At 37.7% G+C, this 22,266-nt stretch overlaps 1 protein-coding gene across 2 annotated transcripts; it reads right to left on the bottom strand.

The window, feature by feature from the left end:
* Window positions 1-2,240: 2,240 nt before the first annotated feature.
* fam227a (family with sequence similarity 227 member A) lies at window positions 2,241-22,265 on the bottom strand. 2 transcript variants are annotated; one of them, XM_012961438.3, is made up of 15 exons: window positions 21,937-22,265; window positions 20,373-20,518; window positions 19,503-19,588; window positions 18,315-18,393; window positions 18,039-18,130; window positions 16,132-16,275; window positions 13,050-13,148; window positions 12,571-12,675; window positions 11,264-11,393; window positions 10,262-10,351; window positions 9,096-9,181; window positions 6,860-7,017; window positions 4,974-5,123; window positions 4,615-4,687; window positions 2,241-3,237 (listed from the first exon to the last, which is right to left on the bottom strand). In XM_012961438.3, exons 2-15 carry the CDS (start codon window positions 20,494-20,496, stop codon window positions 3,202-3,204), a joined length of 1,452 nt encoding a protein of 483 aa, XP_012816892.2. In that variant the 5' UTR covers window positions 20,497-20,518; window positions 21,937-22,265; the 3' UTR covers window positions 2,241-3,201. The 2 variants fall into 2 exon arrangements, with proteins under 2 accessions (XP_012816892.2, XP_002933807.3); XM_002933761.5 differs by having other exon boundaries at window positions 22,001-22,265.
* Window position 22,266: the final 1 nt, after the last annotated feature.

Genomic DNA, 22,266 nt, shown 5'->3' with positions numbered 1-22,266 from the left:
TAAAGGCGACGAAAAAATACGAAAAAGTCGCAAAATTTTCGTTTTCCAATCGGAATTTTTCCAATTCGGATTCGTGGGTTAGTAAATGTGCCCCTAAGTCTACTAAAAAATCATTTAAGCATTAATTAAACCAAATACAATTATCTCCAGTAAGGATCAATTATTAGTTGAGATAAAATACAAGGTACTGTTTTATTATTATAGAGAAAAAGGAAACCATATTTCAAAATTAGAATTATTTGCTTATAATGGAGTCTATGGGAGATGGTCTTCCTGTAATTTGGAACTTTTTAGATAACGGGTTTCTGGATAATGGTTAAAATGTAATCCTTATTTCCAGGAACAAATAATTCAGGGGTTGCCAAAGGATATTGTGCTCTACTAGCTGATCCTAATACCTTAAATAAGATTTAAGAAATGTCTGTTCAGACAACATTAAAACTTTTCTTTCACCACGTTGCAATAAAGTTCAGCTTTCCATGGCAGCATAATACCTGAGGTGGCTAATGTTTTTTGTGGAAGTGGGTGCAGGTGCATTGTGGGAGAGGAAGTACTAGTACATATGCCCTAAAATATTCCACTAAACATAACCATCCTCATTTATTAAAGATAAGGCAAAGTACAAAGAAGGTATGAAAAGCATCCAATTCTTCTGCATTCCCCCTATGTTGCAGGTTATTCATTCATATGCAAGTTAGAGGGCCCTGTATGGGGTTGTTAATTGATGCACCTTGGAGCTATGGCTCCATCAACAAATCAGTAAAAAATTTGGTGGCAGGTCACTGAAGGAAACTGTTCATTGCTCAAACGATGCATCAGGGGACTACTTCTGTTCGTAATTTTTTTGCACCCACATATTGCATACTGTATATACTCGAGTATAAGTCTAGTTTTTCAGCACCCAAAATGTGCTGAAAAAGTCACCCTCGGCTTATACTCGAGTCGGGTGCCATGGGTCCCTCTAGGCTAACACCCTCTTTCCTTTGTGTGAAAATTAGGCCACCCGCAACCAGACCCTCCAGTGCCCTGGCCTAGGCTCCCACTAGCAATACTTATTCCCCCTTACATCTCCTCCGGGACCCTCTTCTCCGCTTACAGGGCTTACTGTTTTTCTTTGAAATAAATATTGAAAAACATATACCCCACTGATACCTCAATTAATGTCATTTTATTGGTATTTATTTTGATTATTAAAACTTAGCAGTAGCTGCTGCATTTCCCACCCTAGGCTTATACTCGAGTCAATAAGTTTTTCCAGTTTTCTTAGGTAAAATTAGGTACCTCGGCTTATATTTGGATCGGCTTATACTCGAGTATATACGGTATGTTAATTGCATATGTTGCTTTGGTTTCAACCAGCCCAGTAAATCTTTCATAAGGAAAATACTTATCACTTCAAATACATTTGCTCTTCATGTTCTCAGGAAAGAATACACCATACACCAAATTTAAAAACCTAAGACCTGTAAATCTAGAGAAGCAGAGTTGCAGAAATAAAACCAACTGAGGACAGTTGAAACCACAATTTTAACTTGCTCTTTGGAGGAGTTTCCCACACTAGATTGGCATTCAGGTAGACAGGGTTGGGCCAAGCATATGCTGGAATGGGAGCCCACCCAAGACATCACAGGTTGCACTCGAGGTATCAAAAAGTAAGCATGCAGTGTTATGTAGAGTGTAGTGAAGGGTGTATCACTCACTGCAGCTTTGGACAGTTTAGGAGGGCATTTTCACAATTTTTTTAATAGGCTCCAAACTTGGAGTGGAGATAGGACAAGATAAGTCTTGTCTTTATGTAATATTATGCTTCTCATACATTCATTAGGTTTGCTGAATACATACCAACCAGGTTTTCTAATCTGTCATTAAAATAGTTGGTCCCTTGAAAAAGATTTCCCCTGAATTATAAATATATACTGCTTAAAACATCTCATATGTAAAATCCTGCTTTACCTAAATAAGCCATTTTGATAAAAATACATTTTTTGTAGCATGTGTCATTGGGTAAACCTAAATATAAAACTGCCATTTTAAGTATTAATGACTGCCCCCTGGGTTGATATGATTTACAGTGCACACAAACAAATAAAGGGCACACATACATGCTAGGTCAGTCAATGAATGGATACAATTCTGTCTTTTACTCCCACAATTTCTTGTTCCAGTTAGAGCTGCATTATTTCCTGCCAGATGATTTCTGAGGGAGCACCCAGCCCATCACTAAATGGTGGCTCAAGGGAAAGGATGTAAAATTGCAATATTTACTGAGATATATATACATATATATATAATCCAAATAGGTAAGCTTCTTTAATAGGAGCTTAATATGATATAAACTATCTGTTAGTTAGATATTCATTCTGGGGGTATAGTTTTTCTGCTCAATTATAAATTTTGTAAACCAAATTTTATGCAAAGTTTCTTTCTAAATAAAACAGGAATTCTCCTAGGACTTGAACTGGAAGGCATTTTTTTGTAAAATGAAGCCATTTTACCATTTTTCACTATAATTTTTCCAACTGAGCTCACCAGGGCCACCACTAATCATGGGGTTTTGTAGCCTCTGTATGTGATTTAATTTTCTGATGAAAATTAGTTTGATTACTGCTTTTCATATGAGTGAACACTATTAACAGATGATTTATGTTGGCCATGAAGCCTTGTATCCCAAAGCTTTAGTGAGCATTTTTTTTTTTAAAAAAGCGGAAAATTGTGACTATGGGACAGATTTATCAACATTCAGATTTTTGAGGTTTTAGAGTTTTTTGAAACCACAACTAAACTCTTTCCACGAAAACCATGAATGTTTAGTCATTTATTAAAAGATCCAAATGAAAAAAAGCACAAATAAAAAAAAGATGGAGAAAAATGAGAAAACCGCTACTTTTTCATACTGCCTTACAAATGAAAGAGTCAAAAAACCCAAAAAGCTCTAAAATCACAAAGCAAAATAAAAAAGATCTTCCAGTTGTAAAAAAAAACCTGCCATTTAGTTCTACATGTTTTCGACAGCTTTTAAATGGTGTATTTTTTCTTTTGGATTTGTCACAGTTTTGTTGCATAATAAATGGGCAAAAAAAATGGTTTTTTTTCTCAACAAAATTGTATTTTTGTGCAAAAAAATACAAATTGTGAAAAGAAATTAAGGTAAATTCCCCCCTTTATTTATTGCTCTTCTTGGGCAGTTCATGCAGCGTGACATTACAGCTTTCGGTTCTCTTCTTGGTCATTTGAAGACTGGAAAGAAAAAATGTTCTTATTAAAGGCTGGCTCTGCAGTATAGATAAAACATATATAACAAATTTGACTTATAAAATAAAAAAAAAATTATTTGATATAAATAAAATATATGTTTTATCACAATTTACATTTCTGAAATATGTGTGCACCTTTTTATCGTATGTGTTTTAATATTCTTCACTTGCACAGGAAATCTTATTCTACTAATTGGCATAACAGTTAGTAATTACATCCATATGAACGTAAAGGACAAGGAAACCCAAATTCACTTAGGGGGTACCAGTACATTAGGCACCCCCAAAGGATTATATCACATTTGTTTCCCAGCCTGTTCTCCTTTTCAAAACAAACAAAAAAAAGCACTGGCCCTGAGAACTTTTTATTGTAGCACCATGACACCTTCTTAAAGGAGAAGGAAAGTCAAAGTTACTTGGGGGTGCCAAAATGTTAGGCACCAAAAAGTGACTTCAATAGCCTACCTTTTACCCTGGGCTGGTGCCCGGGATGCATGAAATACATATTTTTTAGATTGGGTCGAATATGAGCACAAACTAGAGCTTTCAAGTCACATGTCTTTAATGGTTTTGCTTGGTTCAGCTAAACACATGGGGGCCGATATATCATAATGTAAAATTAGAGCTCACCACAGAAAAATACACCCACATTCTATTTATTTCTTTGGGGTTCTTAAAAGCGTTTTTATGAAATGGTAAATTCTAATTATTCATTCCAGTGAGATGTTTAGAAGCATATTTATCAATGGGTGCATGCTAGAGTTCACCATCTGGTAAAAAAATATGCTTCTAAAAATACAATGGGCATGAATATAAAGTTGGTGATTTTTGCTGTGGGGAGCTCTAATCTCACATTTTGATAAATCTGCCCCTTAAGATTTGGTGAAATTCAAATCCTGCAAAAAGTACCAGGATACAGGTGAATCTTGAACCAATCCTGGATTTGGTACATCCCTACAAAGATTACAGCCTTGCTGTGCTGGGGTCCTGGGTCCAATTACAGACAGGGCACTATCTGCAATGAGTTTGTATGTTCTCCTTGTGTCTCTGTGGGTTTCCTTTAGGTACTCTAGTTTCCTCCCACATTCCAAATATAAACAGACATGTTATTAGGCTCCTGATGTGTGTGAATGTAAATGTTAAATGCATTCTTTAATACATATACATACAGTTGTAGCTGTGCAACTTATCCTCTAGGGAAAATGCCACATTGTGGCAACAAGATGCGTCTGAAAATTGCACTGTGTTTGTAAATTATCCTCTTTTTTACTTAGTTATATTTGATTTCCTTTCCAGCAATGGGCAAACAAACTAATGTCAAATTGCAGTAGGGGACCTAACAGGATAACAAGTCACTTACTTTGGTGTCAGAAAATATCTGTTGGCTAATCCTCTTCACTTCGGCTTTGTGAGACAAAATCTGCTTCTCATTCCTATAGAGGAAATATGCTATTAAATCACTGTTAAAGTATTGTTGGTGTTTGTTTGTTTTTTTTTTACAAAAATTCACAAGGAATGGATCATAAGCAATGATGGCATTATTTGTCTTTTTTGACTTTAAAGGTGATGGCTGGAAACTGAATTAAGGAGGAAGAAGCCAACATTCCTATTTGTGAATGTTACACTGGTTTTAATACAACTGCCACATAAAAAAGACATTTAAAAAAAGTTAAAAGATATTAGGAAATGTTTGTTTTCCTAATTGTAGGTTTCACTTACTTGAGAAATTCTCTCTTAGCATTTTGTAAGCTCCTATCAAATTCCAAGCTTTCTTTCCACCTCTTCCTGAATTTGGTGTTCACTTCAATTTCCTGCTTATGTAGGCGCTGGAACCCCTGTTTGATGAGCTCAGCGTAGGTCATGGAAGATCTTTAATTTTACAAAGGTTAAGGAACTCACTGTATAGATATCAAGGGGGTAGTACAATAGCATTAAAAGGCGTGGTTAAGATGAGAAAGGGCATTATGGATCAGGTCCAATTAAATGGAAAATTTGGTGAGTTGGGCAGGAGAGGGTGCAGAGGGGCAGGAAAGGCCTCCTGGAAGCAGGACTGGAGGTGAAACATTATTTCCGGTAAATTTGCAATAGTGGCACTGGCCTTCGCTGGTATTTTACCAGTTAGGCTGGTGAAATATCCAGCTGTCAAGCCTACATTCAACATGTAGCACATTTTTTACTTGTATTTGTAACTAAATGTCATTTTAAAGGGATACTTTCATGATTTTTATGGTGTACTTTTTATTTTTAATTACACTGTTTACATAGCAAATAATTCACTCTACCATTTAAAATGTTATTTTTGAACCAACAAATATATTTTTTTAGCTGTAATATTGGTGTGTAGGAGCCATCTCAGTGCATTGTGCCTGAGCCTGAGCTTTCAGAAGGAGTCAGCACTACACATTAGAACTGCTTTCAGGTAACCTATTGTTTCTCCTACTCCCATGTAACTGGTGGACTCCCAAGTCGGACTTGGATTTTTTACTATTGAGTACTATTCTGTTATTTACTGGGAGCTGCTATCTTGCAACCTTCCCATTGGCTGCTTGGGGGGAAAGGGAGGGGGTTATCACTCCATCTTGCAACTCAGCAGTAAAGTGTGACTGAAGTTTATCAGAGCACAGGTCACATGGCTGTAGCACCCAGGGAAATAAAGAATATGGCTAGCCCCATGTGAAATTTCATAATTAAATATAAAAATAATCTGTTTGTGCTTTAGAAAAACAGATTACAATACAGGATTCTGCTGGAAAAGCTCTATTAACTGATACTTTTTTAAAAAAAAAAACAAAACATGTTTTTCCATGACAGTATTCCTTTAAGTTCACAGCATTAATAACATGCCTGTTGCTGTTACTGACACAACCTACTAGGGGAATTACTGTCAGGTCCAGGCTGATTATTATTTTAGGGTTCCCTTGCATAAACGTGTTTAGCGTAAGTTCAGCATAATTTATCCAAGGTGAGTGAAGGGGTGCATTTGCTAGTGCAAGTATCAAAGAATCATGTTCAGAAGTACCTTTTTGAGCTTTAATGCATGGTCAAATTCGTATTTATTTTAGCTCTATGTAGTGTCACTCGGCCTTCAAATTTGTGCACAGGATATCACCATCTTGGATACAGTTAGAAGTGTCAGTGACACTGCACATGCTCAGTGTGCTCTGGGCAACCATTGAGAAGCTAAGCTTAGGGGCTGTTGCAAATCATCAGACATAAAATGAGGTTTGAATGTTACAGAAGCTGATGCTACCAGGCTGCTTATTATATTCTGATACAAGTAATTTTTTTTATATATAAACTGTATGTTGTGAGTTGATCTCAAAGCTCAGGAAAGAAAGAAAAGCCCAGAGCAGTAAATAAAATTGGAATCTATTGGGGGGATCTTTCGAGACACAGATCTTCCCTGCTAAAAGGCTATGGATGCCTTGGGCTAGTACAGAACCCCAAACATAATGTGCAGCATTTGTAGCCTGCTTCTTTGTAAAACTTTAATTCATCTTTAAACATGAGCTAACCCTTTTTAAAGTTGTCCCATTATTCCCAATGTGGAAAAAACAGTTTTTAGTTTCAGTTCGTGGGCATGTTCTTGTTATTTAAAAAGATACATAACCTGTTTTTTTATCTCGGTTCGATGTACCAGTATGTTTATTCCAGTTCGTGGCTTGCTGTTGTTTTCCTGCAGGTAATACTGAACCAGGGGACTGTGCCCACTCAGACTGAAGAGTTTGTGTGTAAAAGCTGGCCCACAGCAGGCAGGATGAGACTAAGTTTACAGGTAACAAAGAGACAGGAAGGACTAGTTAAACAATACAAAAGTATTAGTCTGAAGGTACAGGTATGGGATCCCTTATTCGGAAACCCGTTATCCAGAAAGCTCCGAATTACGGAATGCCTGTCTCTCCATTTTAATCAAATAATTCAGAATTTTAAAACTGATTTCCTTTTTCTCTGTAATAATAAAACAGTACCTTGTAATTGATCCCAACTAAGATATAAATAATCCTTATTGGAGGCAAAACAATCCCATAGGGTTTAATTAATATTTTATTGATTCTTTAGTAGACTTAAAGTATGGAGATACAAATTACAGAAAGACCCCTTATCCGGAATACCCTTGCTCCCGAGCATTCTGGATAATGGGTCCTATACCTGTATACTATTATTACATGTATTCATATATAATAACACTAATTATGCCTAGCTTTTAACAAAATAGGTTTCAATCTTAGTTTTGGCATCTGGGTCCAGAGAGTTTAAAGGGAATATCCAAACAGTTTCTACATAATAAAATAAATAAATAGGGTTGAGGAGACTGCCTCATACAGACAAAAGCAAACAAAAGGAATTCCAGACTCTTAAAAAAAATCCCATTTACATGGGTTTATCCTATAGGCTACAGCTCACCCACTGGGTTTGAAGCTGAAGCCAGGACAATAGCTGATAAGATTCCCAACTACAGACCGGTTTTGCCATTCTTGGGGCTCATCAGTGTAGTGCAGGGTTTTCTGATCAGCTTAGGTAGAGTCACCATGTGGTTCTACAAACAAATAAATAGGGTTGAGGAGACTGCCTCATACAGACAAAAGCAAACAAAAGGAATTCTGGGAATGAATTCCAGGCTTTTAAAAAAAATCCCATTTACATGGGTTTATCCTATAGGCTACAGCTCACCCACTGGGTTTTAAAGCAGAAGCCAGGACAATAGCTGATCAGATTCCCAACTACAGACCGGTTTCGCCTTTTTGAGGTTCATCAGTGTAGTGCAGGGTTTTCTGATCAGCTTAGGTAGAGTCACCATGTGGTTCTACAAACAAATAAATAGGGTTGAGGAGACTGCCTCATACAGACAAAAGCAAACAAAAGGAATTCTGGGAATGAATTCCAGGCTTTTAAAAAAAATCCCATTTACATGGGTTTATCCTATAGGCTACAGCTCACCCACTGGGTTTGAAGCTGAAGCCAGGACAATAGCTGATCAGATTCCCAACTACAGACCGGTTTCGCCTTTTTGAGGTTCATCAGTGTAGTGCAGGGTTTTCTGATCAGCTTAGGTAGAGTCACCATGTGGTTCTACAAACAAATAAATAGGGTTGAGGAGACTGCCTCATACATAATAAAAGAAAATGTAATTCTAAGAAACTTTCCATTATACCAAAATTAAATATTTTAAGTGTTTTTAAAGTTATTTGAAAATGCAATCTGAATGCATGAATGCATCTGTAACCAGTATTTGTTTAGCCCTTTCTGTTATTTGCACTTATTTCTAGTTCTGACACTTGAAACAGTGTAGCAGAAGTCAGTATTCATCCATGTCTGTTAATCAGATGAGCTCAAACATCCCAGTAAATCAGTCGTGCCTTAAAATGAATGATCATTGTGATCATTTTTCAATATTTTAACGCAAGATAATTTCTGTAAAAAGACATTTTCTTTTAATTAAGCGGTAACTATCATTACAGTTTACTACAAAAATCCAATAATTTAAAATCAGCCACCGTTAACTTTTAAAAACAAATTTCATGCCATAGAGGTGCAATACCAGGAATCTGGCTGTTGGTATCACTTCCTGATGATTTTAACACAGTTACATTTTGTACTATTGAAACTGTTATATCCTGTTTAGCATTTTTATAGTGGCTTCCTTGCTATGTACTGCCATCTTGTGGCCATTTGGGGGCCTAAATGCCTTAGAAGGAGCAGTACATACAGGTATTTCGAATATTTGCATCTACACTCTTCACCCCATTCTGGAGTTTTAAATCCTCACCTGCACCCCATAAATACTGATACTTTATAATATATTTTTTGCATTACTGTCAAGCCCCACATGTTCTCACTTACCTCTTTTGTTACTCTGTGTATTCTCGTTTGTGTACTTGTAACAAATCCTCCCTGTGTTTTCCCTTCTCCATTAATAATATCTGAAACTACAGAAGGATTCATTTAAAGGCAGTTATCACATGCAATTAGGCATGATTTAAGTATGTTCTTGTGCGTGATCCTAGGGGGGGTGGGTGGTGGAGGATACCAGCCTCTGGGTGGCCAGAAACTAAATCCGGCCCTGCTATTGTTCACGTCTGCTAATCAGTAGTGGAACAGTATGACTGTATCACTGTATTTAGGATTAAGTATTGCAAATTCATCTGAGAAATCTTGTCTGAAACTTGTAGTGCCCTTATTTGTGTGCCAATAAATAATTTGCCTGAAAAACAAGTACCTTGAGTAGTCACTTTTCAGACTTAAAGAGCACTATATTTCTCTAAACCTAAAACTACTGAGTCACTGTATATTACAATCTCCATAAAAAACTGTGATCCTTCAGATGTGGTGAAGTGACAGCTCCCAGAGCAAGAATATACTTTTGGACTCATTAGTTTCAAGACTAATACAAATTTTCTGCATAAAACAGACAGAGCTGATTAACTTCTCTGCGATTGCTTGTTCCAATGGTCATCTTTTTAAAAACATCTTATTGGTTGCTATGCGTTACTTACCCTAAGCAAATGTTTTGACTTTCATTACATATGGGGTAACAAATGGTGGAGCTTATAGAGGTGGATCACAAAGAAATTGTAGGTGTAAAGCACAAGGCATGTGTTGATAACTCAAAATATATAGTAGCGCTTTATAAATAAAGATATACATAAATACATACATACATATTACAGGAACAGACAGGGTCAATACAAAAATAAAATACAAATAAATACAAAATATATTATTATATATATAACAGTTGAGACAGAAAGTGAGAATTCTAAAATCACCAGTAAAATTGTTTGCATGATATTGTCGACATATGTTTGTGCTGGGGTGCTTTGTCCCCTGCAGGAAATTGCATCTTCCGAGCCTGAAAAAGTGCCTGAAAATACTTTCATATCCAAAGCAAATGAAATATCTGCATGTATAACATTATTCATATGAATTTGTGGGGTTGCCACATGTAAAGTGTGGTGTTTTCAGTTGATCCCAAATTTATTGTTAATCTTAACCATTCTGTAACATACCTTGCTTCTGCTTCCCATGAACCATGTCAACCTCTGGCTCCAAAATATGAAAGTCCCATGTTTTGTAGCATCCTGGACTGGGAGATATGCCTAAAACAAAATAAATGTTTGCACTAACATGAATTCAACATCAGTACAAATCTGGACGATAAAATGAGCTAAGTTTTTTATTTCTGTATTTTATATTTTTTATTAACAAATTTTAAGGGGTTTTACATATTTAGAAAGAACAATGAAGAAAAAAAGAACAACCAGAAGAAGAGGGGAAATGCAGAAAGGAAAAGGGCTGAAGATGGGAGATCGAACACTCAGGTGCACACTGCCTATTGTTATACTTATTCTAAGACAATTATCAGATGATAATGATGATCATTTTATATTTGAGGTTTTTTTATTATTTACTTTTTTTGTTTTATAGCTGTCAGGCTAAGAACTCTAGCTCACTGGTTGCTAAGGCTTAATTGCCCTTGCAGCAGTTAGGGAGTCAAAATGGAAGATAATGTAAATAGTAGAGAGCCTTAACAGAAATATCAACAATATCAATAATGATAAAATCAAAACTTAACACTGAATGTGAACCCAACTATGTTGCAGGTCAGAACATGGAAGAAAATAAAAAATAAAGATTGGCTAAAAAAAACTGCTTAGGAAATACCCATCTATAACATACAGGTATATGATCCATTATCCGGAAACCCGTTATCCAGAAAGCTCTGAATTACGGAAAGGCCGTCTCCCATAGACTCCATTTTAATCAAAAAAGTTCAGAATTTTAAAACTGATTTCCTTTTTCTCTGTAATAATAAAACAGTACATTGTAATTGATCCCAACTAATATAATTAATCCTTATTGGATGCAACACAATCCTATTTTATAGATTTTTTTGCAGACTTAAGATATGGAGATACATCCCGAGCATTCTGGATAACGGGTCCTATACCTGTACCAAGTTTATTTATGTGTATAAATGATACAGCTGGGCAGCAGATAGGAGCACTGACCTCCGATCCATTGCCAGAGGAGGTTACATAGCTGCGTTCTGAAGTCATCTGTCTGGAACCGATACAAGGATTGGGGAAAGGAGAAGCAGAAGCTGCTGTATATTGCTTGACTCAACACTGATGGGAAGACCTGTACATAAATATAATGTCACTATGCCAGAATTTGCTTTTCACAAAACTGCAATTTTAAACGCAAATTGCAAATCCTTTTGCAAGTCATCTCCAAGAAAGGCTACGTTTATTTTAAAATACCTACAAGCTGCAGTCTGTGCACAAAATGCAAAGCTTAAAGCAACAGTAACACCAAAACAACTGAAGTTTTTTTTAAAGTTAATGAAATTTAATGTACTTTTGCCCTGCACTGGTAAAAAGTTGTATGTTTGCTACAGTAACACTACTATAGTTTATATAAATAAGCAGCTATGTAGCCATTGGGCAGCCATTGAAGCTGAAAAAAGGAGAAAAGGCACAGGTTAAATAGCAGAAAACAGATAAGCTCTGTAGAGTACAATATTGTTTGATCAATTATCTGCTATGTGCCTGTGCCTTCTGTGGTTTGAATGGCTGCCCCCATAGCTACACAGCAGAATTCTTTATACTGTATAAACTATAGTAGTGTTTCTGAGGTACACACACCAGGTGTACTAGGGCAGTGCAGCAGTACATTATATTGGAATTACTTATATACAATGTTTTGGTGTTATTGTTCTTTTAAGCTAGGATGGCTGAGCAGTCGCTTAACTTCAGGGGCCTGAGCTGAACAGCAGAAATATTTTTTGGGCCCCTTTGCACAAATTTGCAGCTTGCAACATGCCTCCTCAATAGTTACGCCACTGAAACTGAGTTTGCTGGAAACTATACTTTACATGAAGACCACTAGTTTAAATTACATATTAGGAGTATAAAACTATAGAGGTATACTTTCTTGTAAATGCTTAGTTTTACTGATGCAGGCAGCATTTACTGATGCTTTTCTGCACAGTTCTAGCGCTCCTGTCACATTTAGCTATAGCACCAAGGTACAAACTATACATTTTGGTTTGCTGGTTATGGAAGTTTATGTTGTATAACACACTCAATCTGTATTAGTTACAAGACTGAATCTGGAACTGGTCATGCATGGGTGCTGTTAGTCAGTCGCTTTTAGCAGACTGATAAAAACAGCTGATTATGTTTTAATAAAAATGAAAATATTGAACTGCTTGGTATTCCCTAGTTTGGCATTTAATAAATCTACCCTTCTATCATATTTCTATGCTACTAGATATACAACATTTAAAATATTAATGACCAAATAAAAAACTAACCTTGAGAAACGCCTCCCCATGATGCTGGTCAAAGGTAACTCCAAGAAGTTTGATATAATTCTCAGCCACACGGTCAAACAACTGTTTTTGGCACTCAGTGTCTGGCTACAAGATACAGACCATAATAATTATCCTTCCTATTTATCTGTCATGAATCCAGCACTCTCTGAAAAGTTGACATTTCTTCATAACAGTAAATGCCAGTATTCCCAATCTAAGCAATTCATTTGTGCATGACAAAGTTCTGACCAGCTAAAATAAACAATTGTTGAATGAGAGCACAGTACCCCCACCCCCAACAAAACCCCTTCTTTTAGATTTCCTTGGTTTCCCCCTATTAAGAGATTACTGCATTTTACTGGCAACACATGGTAAGATCAAGGACTTCAACACAAACATGCATGCTGCACACTACTTTGTTTCAGTACTTAAAGTGATAAAGACAAAGGTTTCAGATTGCAAACAAAATTAGGGCATACCTTATATTTGTGGAGATAAATCCACCAAAAGCAGTCCAATATCATCTCCTTGGTTACAAGTGAACTAAGATTCCGGCGGACCTCCTTTGGTGAGCATATCTGAGAATGTACACAAAGAACATAGAAGTTAGAAATTTTAACCCAAAGATGACATGTCCCTATTTACTATAAAGCAAAAAAAAGTCTAATCAATGTGTTATTATGTATTTCTCATTATATGCATTTTATCTGCTATTCTGTTAACCAATATGCTGCATTCATGCTACTGTTTGGTGTGTGATAGGACAAGACAAGGTACTGAGGACCAAATTAAAATGCATGGTATACACCCCTCCATCCTATACCAAAGCTCAGTTGGTTTCAAGTGGAGGGCACATGGGCCACAAAATATGTCCAAGTATCCTCAATGTGCAAATTTGCAAATTGACTTTACAAACTTAAAGGGACACTAAACCCTGCTGCACAGCGTTGCTCAACCAAACTTTACTCAGCTGTTGCTGGACTACAGAGGCATGCTGGGAGCTGTAGTCCAGCAACATCCGGGTTTTATTCTTAAAGCAATACTGCACATTAAAACTTTTCAGGCTCTCCAGTGCCCACGACAGAATTGAAATGCAAAAAAATCCTCCAATGAGATTTCCAGCTCATGTGTGTAAATCTGGCTCCATGTTCTCTGTTCCTGCAATTGGAGTTGGGAGCATTAAGCACAGTTTCCCAGCACTGAACAAGTCTGTCCTTTATCCCCATGTCTGATTCCTGTGCCATATAATGAAGGTAAAAAAATGACATAGTTATCTCTATATGTAAGATAACAGCAAGATGCTTGGCATAGTGCTGGGAATCAGCATTCTCATTGGTCAATTGTCTTGCATATTTGATTAAGTTTTCAGTCAGTAGAATTGTTTTTCATCAACTTCTATAGAGAACTAGGGTGCGCAGTGGGACAACTTTATGGTTGGGTTTAGTGTTCCTTTATGCCAGTGCTGTCCAACTTCTGTTGTACCGAGGGCCGGAATTTTTCCGACCTACATGGTGGAGGGCCGATAATGGAAGCCAGTTTTGACCACTCCCCTTTTTGAAACCGCACCCACTTGAAACCACACCCATGTTATCACATGACCATACCCATATTAATGGTTGTAGTACAGCAAAAACCTGCCATACTCTGCCTGCCCTACCCTGCCTGTGTGTGCCATACTCTGCTTCCCTACCCTGCCTGTGTGTGCCATGCTCTGCCTTCCCTACCCTGCCTGTGTGTGCCATACTCTGCCTTCCCTACCCTGCCTGTGTGTGCCATACTCTGCCTTCCCTACCCTGCCTGTGTGCCATACTTGGCTGGTTTGTGCCATACTTGGCCTGTGTGTGCCATACTCTGCCTGCCCTACCCTGCCTGTGTGTGCCATACTCTGCCTTCCCTACCCTGCCTGCGTGTGCCATACTTTCACTGTGTTTGCCATTCTTGGCTGGTTTGTGCTATACTCTGCCTGTGTGTGCCATACTCTGCCTTCCCTACCCTGCCTGTGTGTGCCATACTCTGCTTGCCCTATGATGCCTGTGTGTATGGCACACACAGGCAGCCTACAGTGACACAATGCTGGCACTGCTCCTACAGTCTGCACAATAACTATATATTAAAAAACTTTTTAATTGCAGTACCACCTCAGTATATGTTCTTTTTGTAGTGTGCAGGGATTATTTGTGGGTTTCTACTGCTCCTGAGGTGTGAACAGGGGAACAATATGGGTGATTACAGCCTGAGCCTGAGGTGTGAACACTGCAGGGGGTGAACAATGCAGAGATTAAAAGGTGTGAACAACACATGGAATTACATATTTAAACAATACAGCCTGATTACAGCCTGAATCTGAGGTGAGAACCATGCAGGGGGGGCAGTTACTGATACAATTTAAAGCTTACACAAGAGTAAGCCATCAAAGCAGCCAGACAGGTGGGGGGCCACACAGAGGGTGGTCGCCAGTTGGACAGCACTGCTTTATGCCATTTGGTAAAAAAAAAAAAGTTCTCCAGGTGATAGTCAGGCATCAGTAACTGGATAATCTGCTGTACAGAAATTGAGTGTTTAGATATACTGTAAGTTTAATTAATAAAGGCTATAATTATTGTAAGGTATATACCGATGTGTGGTCTACCCTGAAACTAGGTTTAAACTGTTTGTTAGGATTATGATGTATCTCTGGTTGCATTCTTTTTTGTAGTTTTAACTTCTATTAGTAAAAGTCTATTAGTGAAGACAGCAGAATTAAATCCATTATTATATATTGCTGAGAAACTGCTCTGTAATTTATATTTCCAGGTAGGTACCAAGAAGATGCTGCTGAGATTCCTACAAGGCCTCATGGCATATGAGGAAATTAATCGCCTGTGATAAATCTTCACTACCATGGGCGACTAAACGATTCCAAATGCTTTCCCACCAGTAATAATGTCATCATTTGCAGCCATTCATTTTTCAGGAGCCGTCTGAACTTTGGGAAAGTTCATAAAATGAACCTCCGCATATTTTTTCCCATATGTGATTTACATTTTTATCAGTGGGAAAGCATTTGAAAGAGATTAGTCTCCCATGGTAGTAAAGATTTATTGTGGGTGACTACTATCGTCTCCTCATATGCCATGAGCCTTAGTAAGAATCTCAGAAACCTCCTCTAGGTGTTTATCTGGTAATTTATATTACATTTTATGATTTACTTTATTGCTGGTGAGCAGCGGTGGGCCAAAGCAACCCGGCCACCCTAGGCAACCCCGTTAGCCACCGCACCTCCTGCTGCCCCTCCCTCTGCTCTTGTTTGCGCGCATGCGCAATAATATCATTCGGGGTGGTGGAGCACACTGTGTGAGGCACCAGGAAGCAAGACTGCAGAGTAGGAACAGTTTTAAATGTAAGAAAAGATTTAAATGTATCAGCCAACAAGAAGAGGCAGATTTAGTAAATGATGTGCTATAATGGAGCAACTGCAACTTCAGAGTGTAGACCAGTAGACACTTCATTTGCTATTACTTAAGTAAATGACAATAGACCTTGGCAGAAAGCAGTTACATACATTATGCTCAGTGGCCATACCTTGCCACCAGTGTTTTCATGGGCTGAAACCACCCTGTCAATAATGGTATCCAGAGCAATTCCATAAGGAAGTGGGGTGGGACCGGCATCTGAACGTCCAGAAAACTGATACAGCTCTACCATTCTGGGTGTTGACTTTAACATCTAAAGTCACAAGATAAAAAAAAAAGTTTAACATTTTGTTACACAAATTTATGAGACATCCCACCTGCTATAAATATTTATAAAAGAACTAGTATAATGGTTCAGATAGCTAGGGTTTGTACTATGATTTGTAAACCATAGTGCCTTTGTTTTAATTTTATTACAATGGGAAATTGACAGTGCTTTTATTTGTACCTTAGTCCCTCACCCTTCACTCCCATGCAATCAGTTTAAACTATATTTATACGTGGCGCCGCGATTTGCCAAGGAAACTTTGCCAAGGAAACTTCGGTGACTTCGGCACATCGCGGCACTGCGTATGCCATCCCACCCATTCTAGCCGGTGGGATGGCATTGCGAGATTAGCCGCCCCGACAACAGAGATTTGTCGCAGTGCGACTAATCTCTCTGTGTGTCACAGCCCTTATAATACACAAGAGCCACAAATATCCCATATTAAATGGTGCTTAGTGATGTCATCAGTTATTATTAAAACTTAGTGATGTAATTTCTGTCACTGAAACGTGTGTATTCTATACTCAGTATTCTTATACTTTACAATAGTGGGTATTTTATGCACAATATAATGGTGAAAGAGATGACTGTCTAATTCTTGTAATATTGTATTTTCTTTAATTTGGCTTCTATTTAGATCTTACTAATTCAGCTTGAAGATTTTGGGCAATTGGACATTATGATCATATGAACCCAGGGAGAACAATGGTGATCAAGATGCCCTTCTCTGGTAGAAGTCACTTATTATTAATATATTTTTATAGAGCACCAACATATTCTGCAGTGCTGTGCAACTGAATAAGAAATGTGCATGTTATTAATTGTAATACAGAAAATACTTGGAGCTTTTTAATATTGGTAAGGTCCCATCTTAAAGGAACAGTTCAGTGTAAAAATGAAACTGGTTAAAATTGATAGACAGTGAAAAATAAAATATATTTGTAATATAGTTAGTTGGGCAAAAATGTAATCTATAAAGGCTGGAGTGAGGAAATGTCTAACACAAAAATTGTGCAACATTTTTTATTCGCAACTTTTTGCATTAAAGTTAATGGGCATCTTTTTTGCATCAGCTTTTGTGTCTTGCCGACTTTTTTGTCTCTGCAAAAAATTTATTGCCGTGAATTTTTGTTGCAATTTCGTGAAAAAAATTTGTAGATGGCGAAATGTGGAATTTCCCTGCGAATCCATGCCTGGTGAAACCTATAGAAGTCTATGCATCTGTACACTTAGGGGCCTATTTATTATGCTGTATAAAATGAAATTTGCAGAAAAAATGGTGTAAAAAGCTGTGTAAAATAAATGGAGATGTTTGCTGTCCGAACACCAGATTTTTCACTGTTATTTTACAAGGTTATTGACATTAACTCTTAGTACAAAGCTGATCCGGGGACTGATCTGATTGCCCTCTTGGTGTTATCAGAGGCATATTGGAGATGGCTTTTAATGGTGTTTTTTGCCTTATTGGATCAGTTTGTAGTTAGGCAGGTCTTATTTATACAAAAAGTTTAACTTGATGGGCATGTTCCTATTTCTTTAACTTCTATGTTACAATGTTTTTGACTCTCATATTTTGTATGCCTTACAATTATCCAGATTTTGATATCATTGTCACCAAAATGGGTTGGACAGCATTTTAGGTGGATCTGGGGCACTTTTTGCAAACCAAGCATGGCTGAAGAAGTTCAGGGGCTTTTATTAGGATTTTTGCTTTGTGTGTGTACAAAAATACAAAATGCTATCCTTACTTTTTTGCTAATATCTTGTGTTTCTTGGTGATGTTCAAGAAAGAGGTGCTCATATCTGTGAGTGAATTTCTCTAACACTTTCTGTTCACTTTCTGAAAATCATGAGAATAAGGCAATTGAAAGATACTTAGTTGTATACAAACACGTAAAAATATTGCAGACATACACTCCACTGAGCTCATAGGCTAAGCAAAGAGTAAAATCATTATGATTTGCTGGCAGTGCAAAAAATAGTCTAACTATATTCAATAAAAAAACATACAGCAGAACACTTACCTATTTTGTTTTGCTTCTGCTCTGCTTTCAGTGGTTTTCCTTGTGCATCATAAACTAGTGAGGAGAAGCCTCTAGATCCCTGCCAAAACGTAATATATGACATTGTTAAACACGTATACCTGCAAGTTAGCACATTAATACCCACTGTATGTTGGTCATTTACCTAACAGTAATTCTTTTGATTAAAGCCGTAATATTGCATATACATTTTTGTCTAGTTTACTTGCTACCTCTAACTGTGAAACCTGCCTTTGTTTTGTCTTACATACATAGATAATTGTGTTGGCAAACATATACTGTATTAGGAGAAAAGATGCAAAAGTTGAAGTTAAACAGATAAACAACTATTTTAAACAATTATTTTTTCCTATTCATTTTCTTTAAATATAAAGTGCACTATGAGAATAAACAAATATAAATTATAAAATATCCTTGTGCTGAATATTGATCTGTATGTATTCGGTTATACAGCGGAGGAAGCCATTCTCTTTACTTTACAGTAGAGCAACCCAAGATTTTGCAGTTCCACTTAAAATATTAATATTTTAGTGCTTCAAGCACTGCATTGAGCTCAAAAACATAGCACAAAAGCTGCAGTTCTACTCACCATAGTGTGCAACGCATATACACACTTGTGTCAGTGCATATCAGGGCACAGAAATCAAGAAATGTGGACTCTTGCAAATTGCTGCCTGGTAACTAATCCTTAACATCCAGATTAGGGTTTCCACCTTTCCACCTGGCAAAAGCCGGGCAGGGCAGCAGGTGGTGATGTCACAGGGTGGGTCAGTGACGTCACAGGATGGTGTGATCGGTGATTGGCCATTAGCCACATCAGTCTAGAAAAGTCCTGCCTGTTTTTCTAAATTAGGAAAACTGGGAAGGCAGTTTTGTCCGGACAGCCCTTACAAAAAACCCGGCTGTCCGGATCAAAACGGGACGCGTGGCAACCCTAATCCAGATAGCTGGGAAATTCCAAGTGTAACAAAAAATTTAATATTTAAAAACTAATAATTAATAAAGACTTATCACAAATCATCATAGAATACCACTACATTATACTAACAGTAAACCGAAGGGGAACTACCTCACTAACATCTATAATAATACTTAAATATGCTGAAGTTGTACCAGGATAATTATGTATATAACATCAATACCAAACCTACATATAAATACTATGCTTACCAAATCCTCACTGTTACATTTATTTGTCTTCATATCCAGATGAGCAATCCTTTGGTTTACACTTTCTATAGAGCCAATCAAAAAACCTTGCACAGTTAAGTTAAGGTAGAAGATGAAATTTACATAGAAAACTGTGGAAATGTGAATACTATGATATGCCCATTACTTTTATTATGAAACACGTGCTGGTAATAGATGAAAAAAATATTTTTATATATGAACTGTGGCTGTCTACTATTTTTCTTTTTTTTTTTTTTTTTTTTTAACATTTAAAAACCCAATTCAATTGTTTTGTCCTCAACATTAAAGCCATCTGGATTAGAGATATTCAGTTAATAAATTGCATTCTAGTAATAAAAAATAATAATATTTAAATGAAAGATGAATTCACTGGGAAGGGTGCCGATATGTTGAATTCAATCTCTACATTTTAATTCTGGGTGCTCCTTTTAGGAAAATAATGCACCAGCCCAGGGACAAAATTAGAACAGTGCCTCACCGCTACCTTACTTATCTTTCCCAGGCATTCCTAGTGCAGACACTGAACATTTGAAATGTGAACATTTGACTCTACTGCACATGCATGAGTCTGCTGAGGGACGACTGAGAAAGGTAAAGGTAAGCGTCATGGTGGCAAAACTCTGTGATCATTTTCCCTGGATCTGTGCATATTGTTCCTAAAAGGAGCACTGGCCCAAGGAAACACTGAATTCAGTGAGAGGTGCCTAACCTAATGGTAGCCCCCCATAGTGGGGCATTTTTCTCATTTATTACTACAGTTGCTGTATTTGCAAGTAGCTAAATATTTTTTCTGTCAAATGTCATGATTGTTTCATATAAAACTTGAATTTCATCCTAACTCAAGGATACAGGCTGGTGATTCAGTTATTTCCTTCCGTGCACTCTCTTTGCTTTGATAAATATCCAAATATCCCTTTGTAAGCTCTTCCTCATACGGTGCCATGGAACAACTAAGACGATTTATCCAGTCCATCTTCTCACCAAATGATAGAGAGCTAAAACACACAGGAGCAAAATCCCATTTGAGACTGATAGAATAAGCAAAACTTTTATCAAAAGGGGATGTTCACATTAGAACTGCATAGATCCATAGGTTTCTTCTGCCTGTCAGGCCAGGGGATAGCAGACACCCTGGCTGTGTAAGGTCCTGTCTACGTCAGAACAATAGTACAATCAGTGGAAAAAGTGCAGGTATTGATCTTTTCTATACATGCTCCATGCAGTTTCATGTTTTGATTGTTTTGAACATAAATATAGGAGTACTTGCATTTTCCAGACTAGGGGGCAGATTTACTAAGACACGAATGCTCGGAGCGTTCCTAGGTGTGCAATAGAATAGACCATAGTGTGTGTGTGTTAATAGACTGTAAGCTCCGCTGGGGCAGGGACTGATAAGAATTATGTATAATCACTGGTGATATTACAGACAGAAAGGCAGGCTGGAAGGCTTGTTACATAGACCTTACAGTGAGATTCTAACTACTCTCCGTTTCTCAAGGATAGGTCCTATTTCAGGACTATGGCCTCTGGGTAAAACAGATCTGCTTGCTGCCCTTCCCTTTATTTCATAGCCCCTCCTATTTGACAGCACTGTGGTGCCTCTCACGGCCCCCCCCCCCCCCCCCCGAAAATATCAAAGGGGCTGTAATTTTTAAAGAGGAAAGGCGGCAACCCTGGTAACCAGAGTTTCAAATTTGTATTTAAATGATGCCTACTTTTCTACTTTTCCTTAGCCACATAATAGCCCCACCCCCCTATGATCAATGACCTGCCCCAAACATCACTCACCTACCCCTGATGTCGTTGCCCCCCCCCAAACATCACTGCCTTGCTCCTCGCCCAGAGGCAACCCTAGTCACAACTAAATAAGGACTGGAGGGAGCCCTTTATAAAGTACACACGGATACAGATATTGCGGACCCATTATTATATATTATAATATATATTATTATTTTTTAAGGCATGTCCAGTCTGTAGGAATGTTGTTGTAATATAATGGATGGCTGCAGGTTGAACATCTGAGTTAACCTGCAATTTTCCCACCCTAAAACTGAGCCCCAGCCCTCCTGTATTGCCAGAAGCTCCATCTTTTCCCATTATGTCTGTTCCTGTTTGCATTATTTTACCTCTGTTTGGTGCAGGTGTGTATAACCTGCATTAGCTTACTTAGACTGTAAGCTCCATGGGCCAGGGACCTCCTTCCTATTGCGTCACTTACTGCACTTTTTTTTCATTCTCTACATTCTCATCATCTATGTAGCTGTCTATTTAAATACTTGTATTTATTATAATGCGTGTCCTTCCTGTGGGTACTTTTCTACTCTGTCAGATTGCATGGTGCTGCTTAGTCAATACCTATTATGAGCATGATTTAAATTCATTGCAACTTTCCCTTCGTATGTTAACCACTCACATTGCAGTTATATATGACGTGATCGCTATTGGCTGCTTACGGACTGTCTGGCATGGATTGTTACCTTTGCGCCATGGGATTATCCGAATTCAGATCCCGGCACAGCATTCATTAGCGTCCCTGTCGCCATAGAAACACATATGGGCTAGCCCATCTGTCGAAATTGCTCACCAGTGAGCAAAACTCCCCAGCGAATATTTACAATGTTCCTCGCTTTTTGTCAGTAGGCTGCGATATAAGTGAATACGTAATTAAAATGCTAATGTGTGATAAAGGCAAAAAACCAAAAATGACTCCCCTTATCATGATCCCTTCCGCCGTGTCTACCCA

This window comes from Xenopus tropicalis, chromosome 4 (genome assembly GCF_000004195.4).
Source record: "Xenopus tropicalis strain Nigerian chromosome 4, UCB_Xtro_10.0, whole genome shotgun sequence".
Taxonomy (NCBI): Eukaryota; Metazoa; Chordata; class Amphibia; order Anura; family Pipidae; genus Xenopus; species Xenopus tropicalis.
Note: the sequence above shows the minus strand (reverse complement) of the source record. Positions and strands in the feature narration are given on the sequence as shown.

What these genes read in the sequence shown, in the direction of transcription:
- fam227a (XM_002933761.5), bottom strand. Translation starts at nt 22,044, where the DNA reads ATGCTGTGCCGGGATCTGAATTCGGATAATCCCATGGCGCAAAG. An exon ending in TTTATCTCCACAAATATAAG is followed by an intron (nt 12,676 to 13,049) that starts GTATGCCCTAAT and finishes TGTATCTTGTAG; the next exon opens with CCAGACACTGAGTGCCAAAA. An exon ending in TACACAGAGTAACAAAAGAG is followed by an intron (nt 7,018 to 9,095) that starts GTAAGTGAGAAC and finishes CTGTAAACTTAG; the next exon opens with TCTCATCCTGCCTGCTGTGG.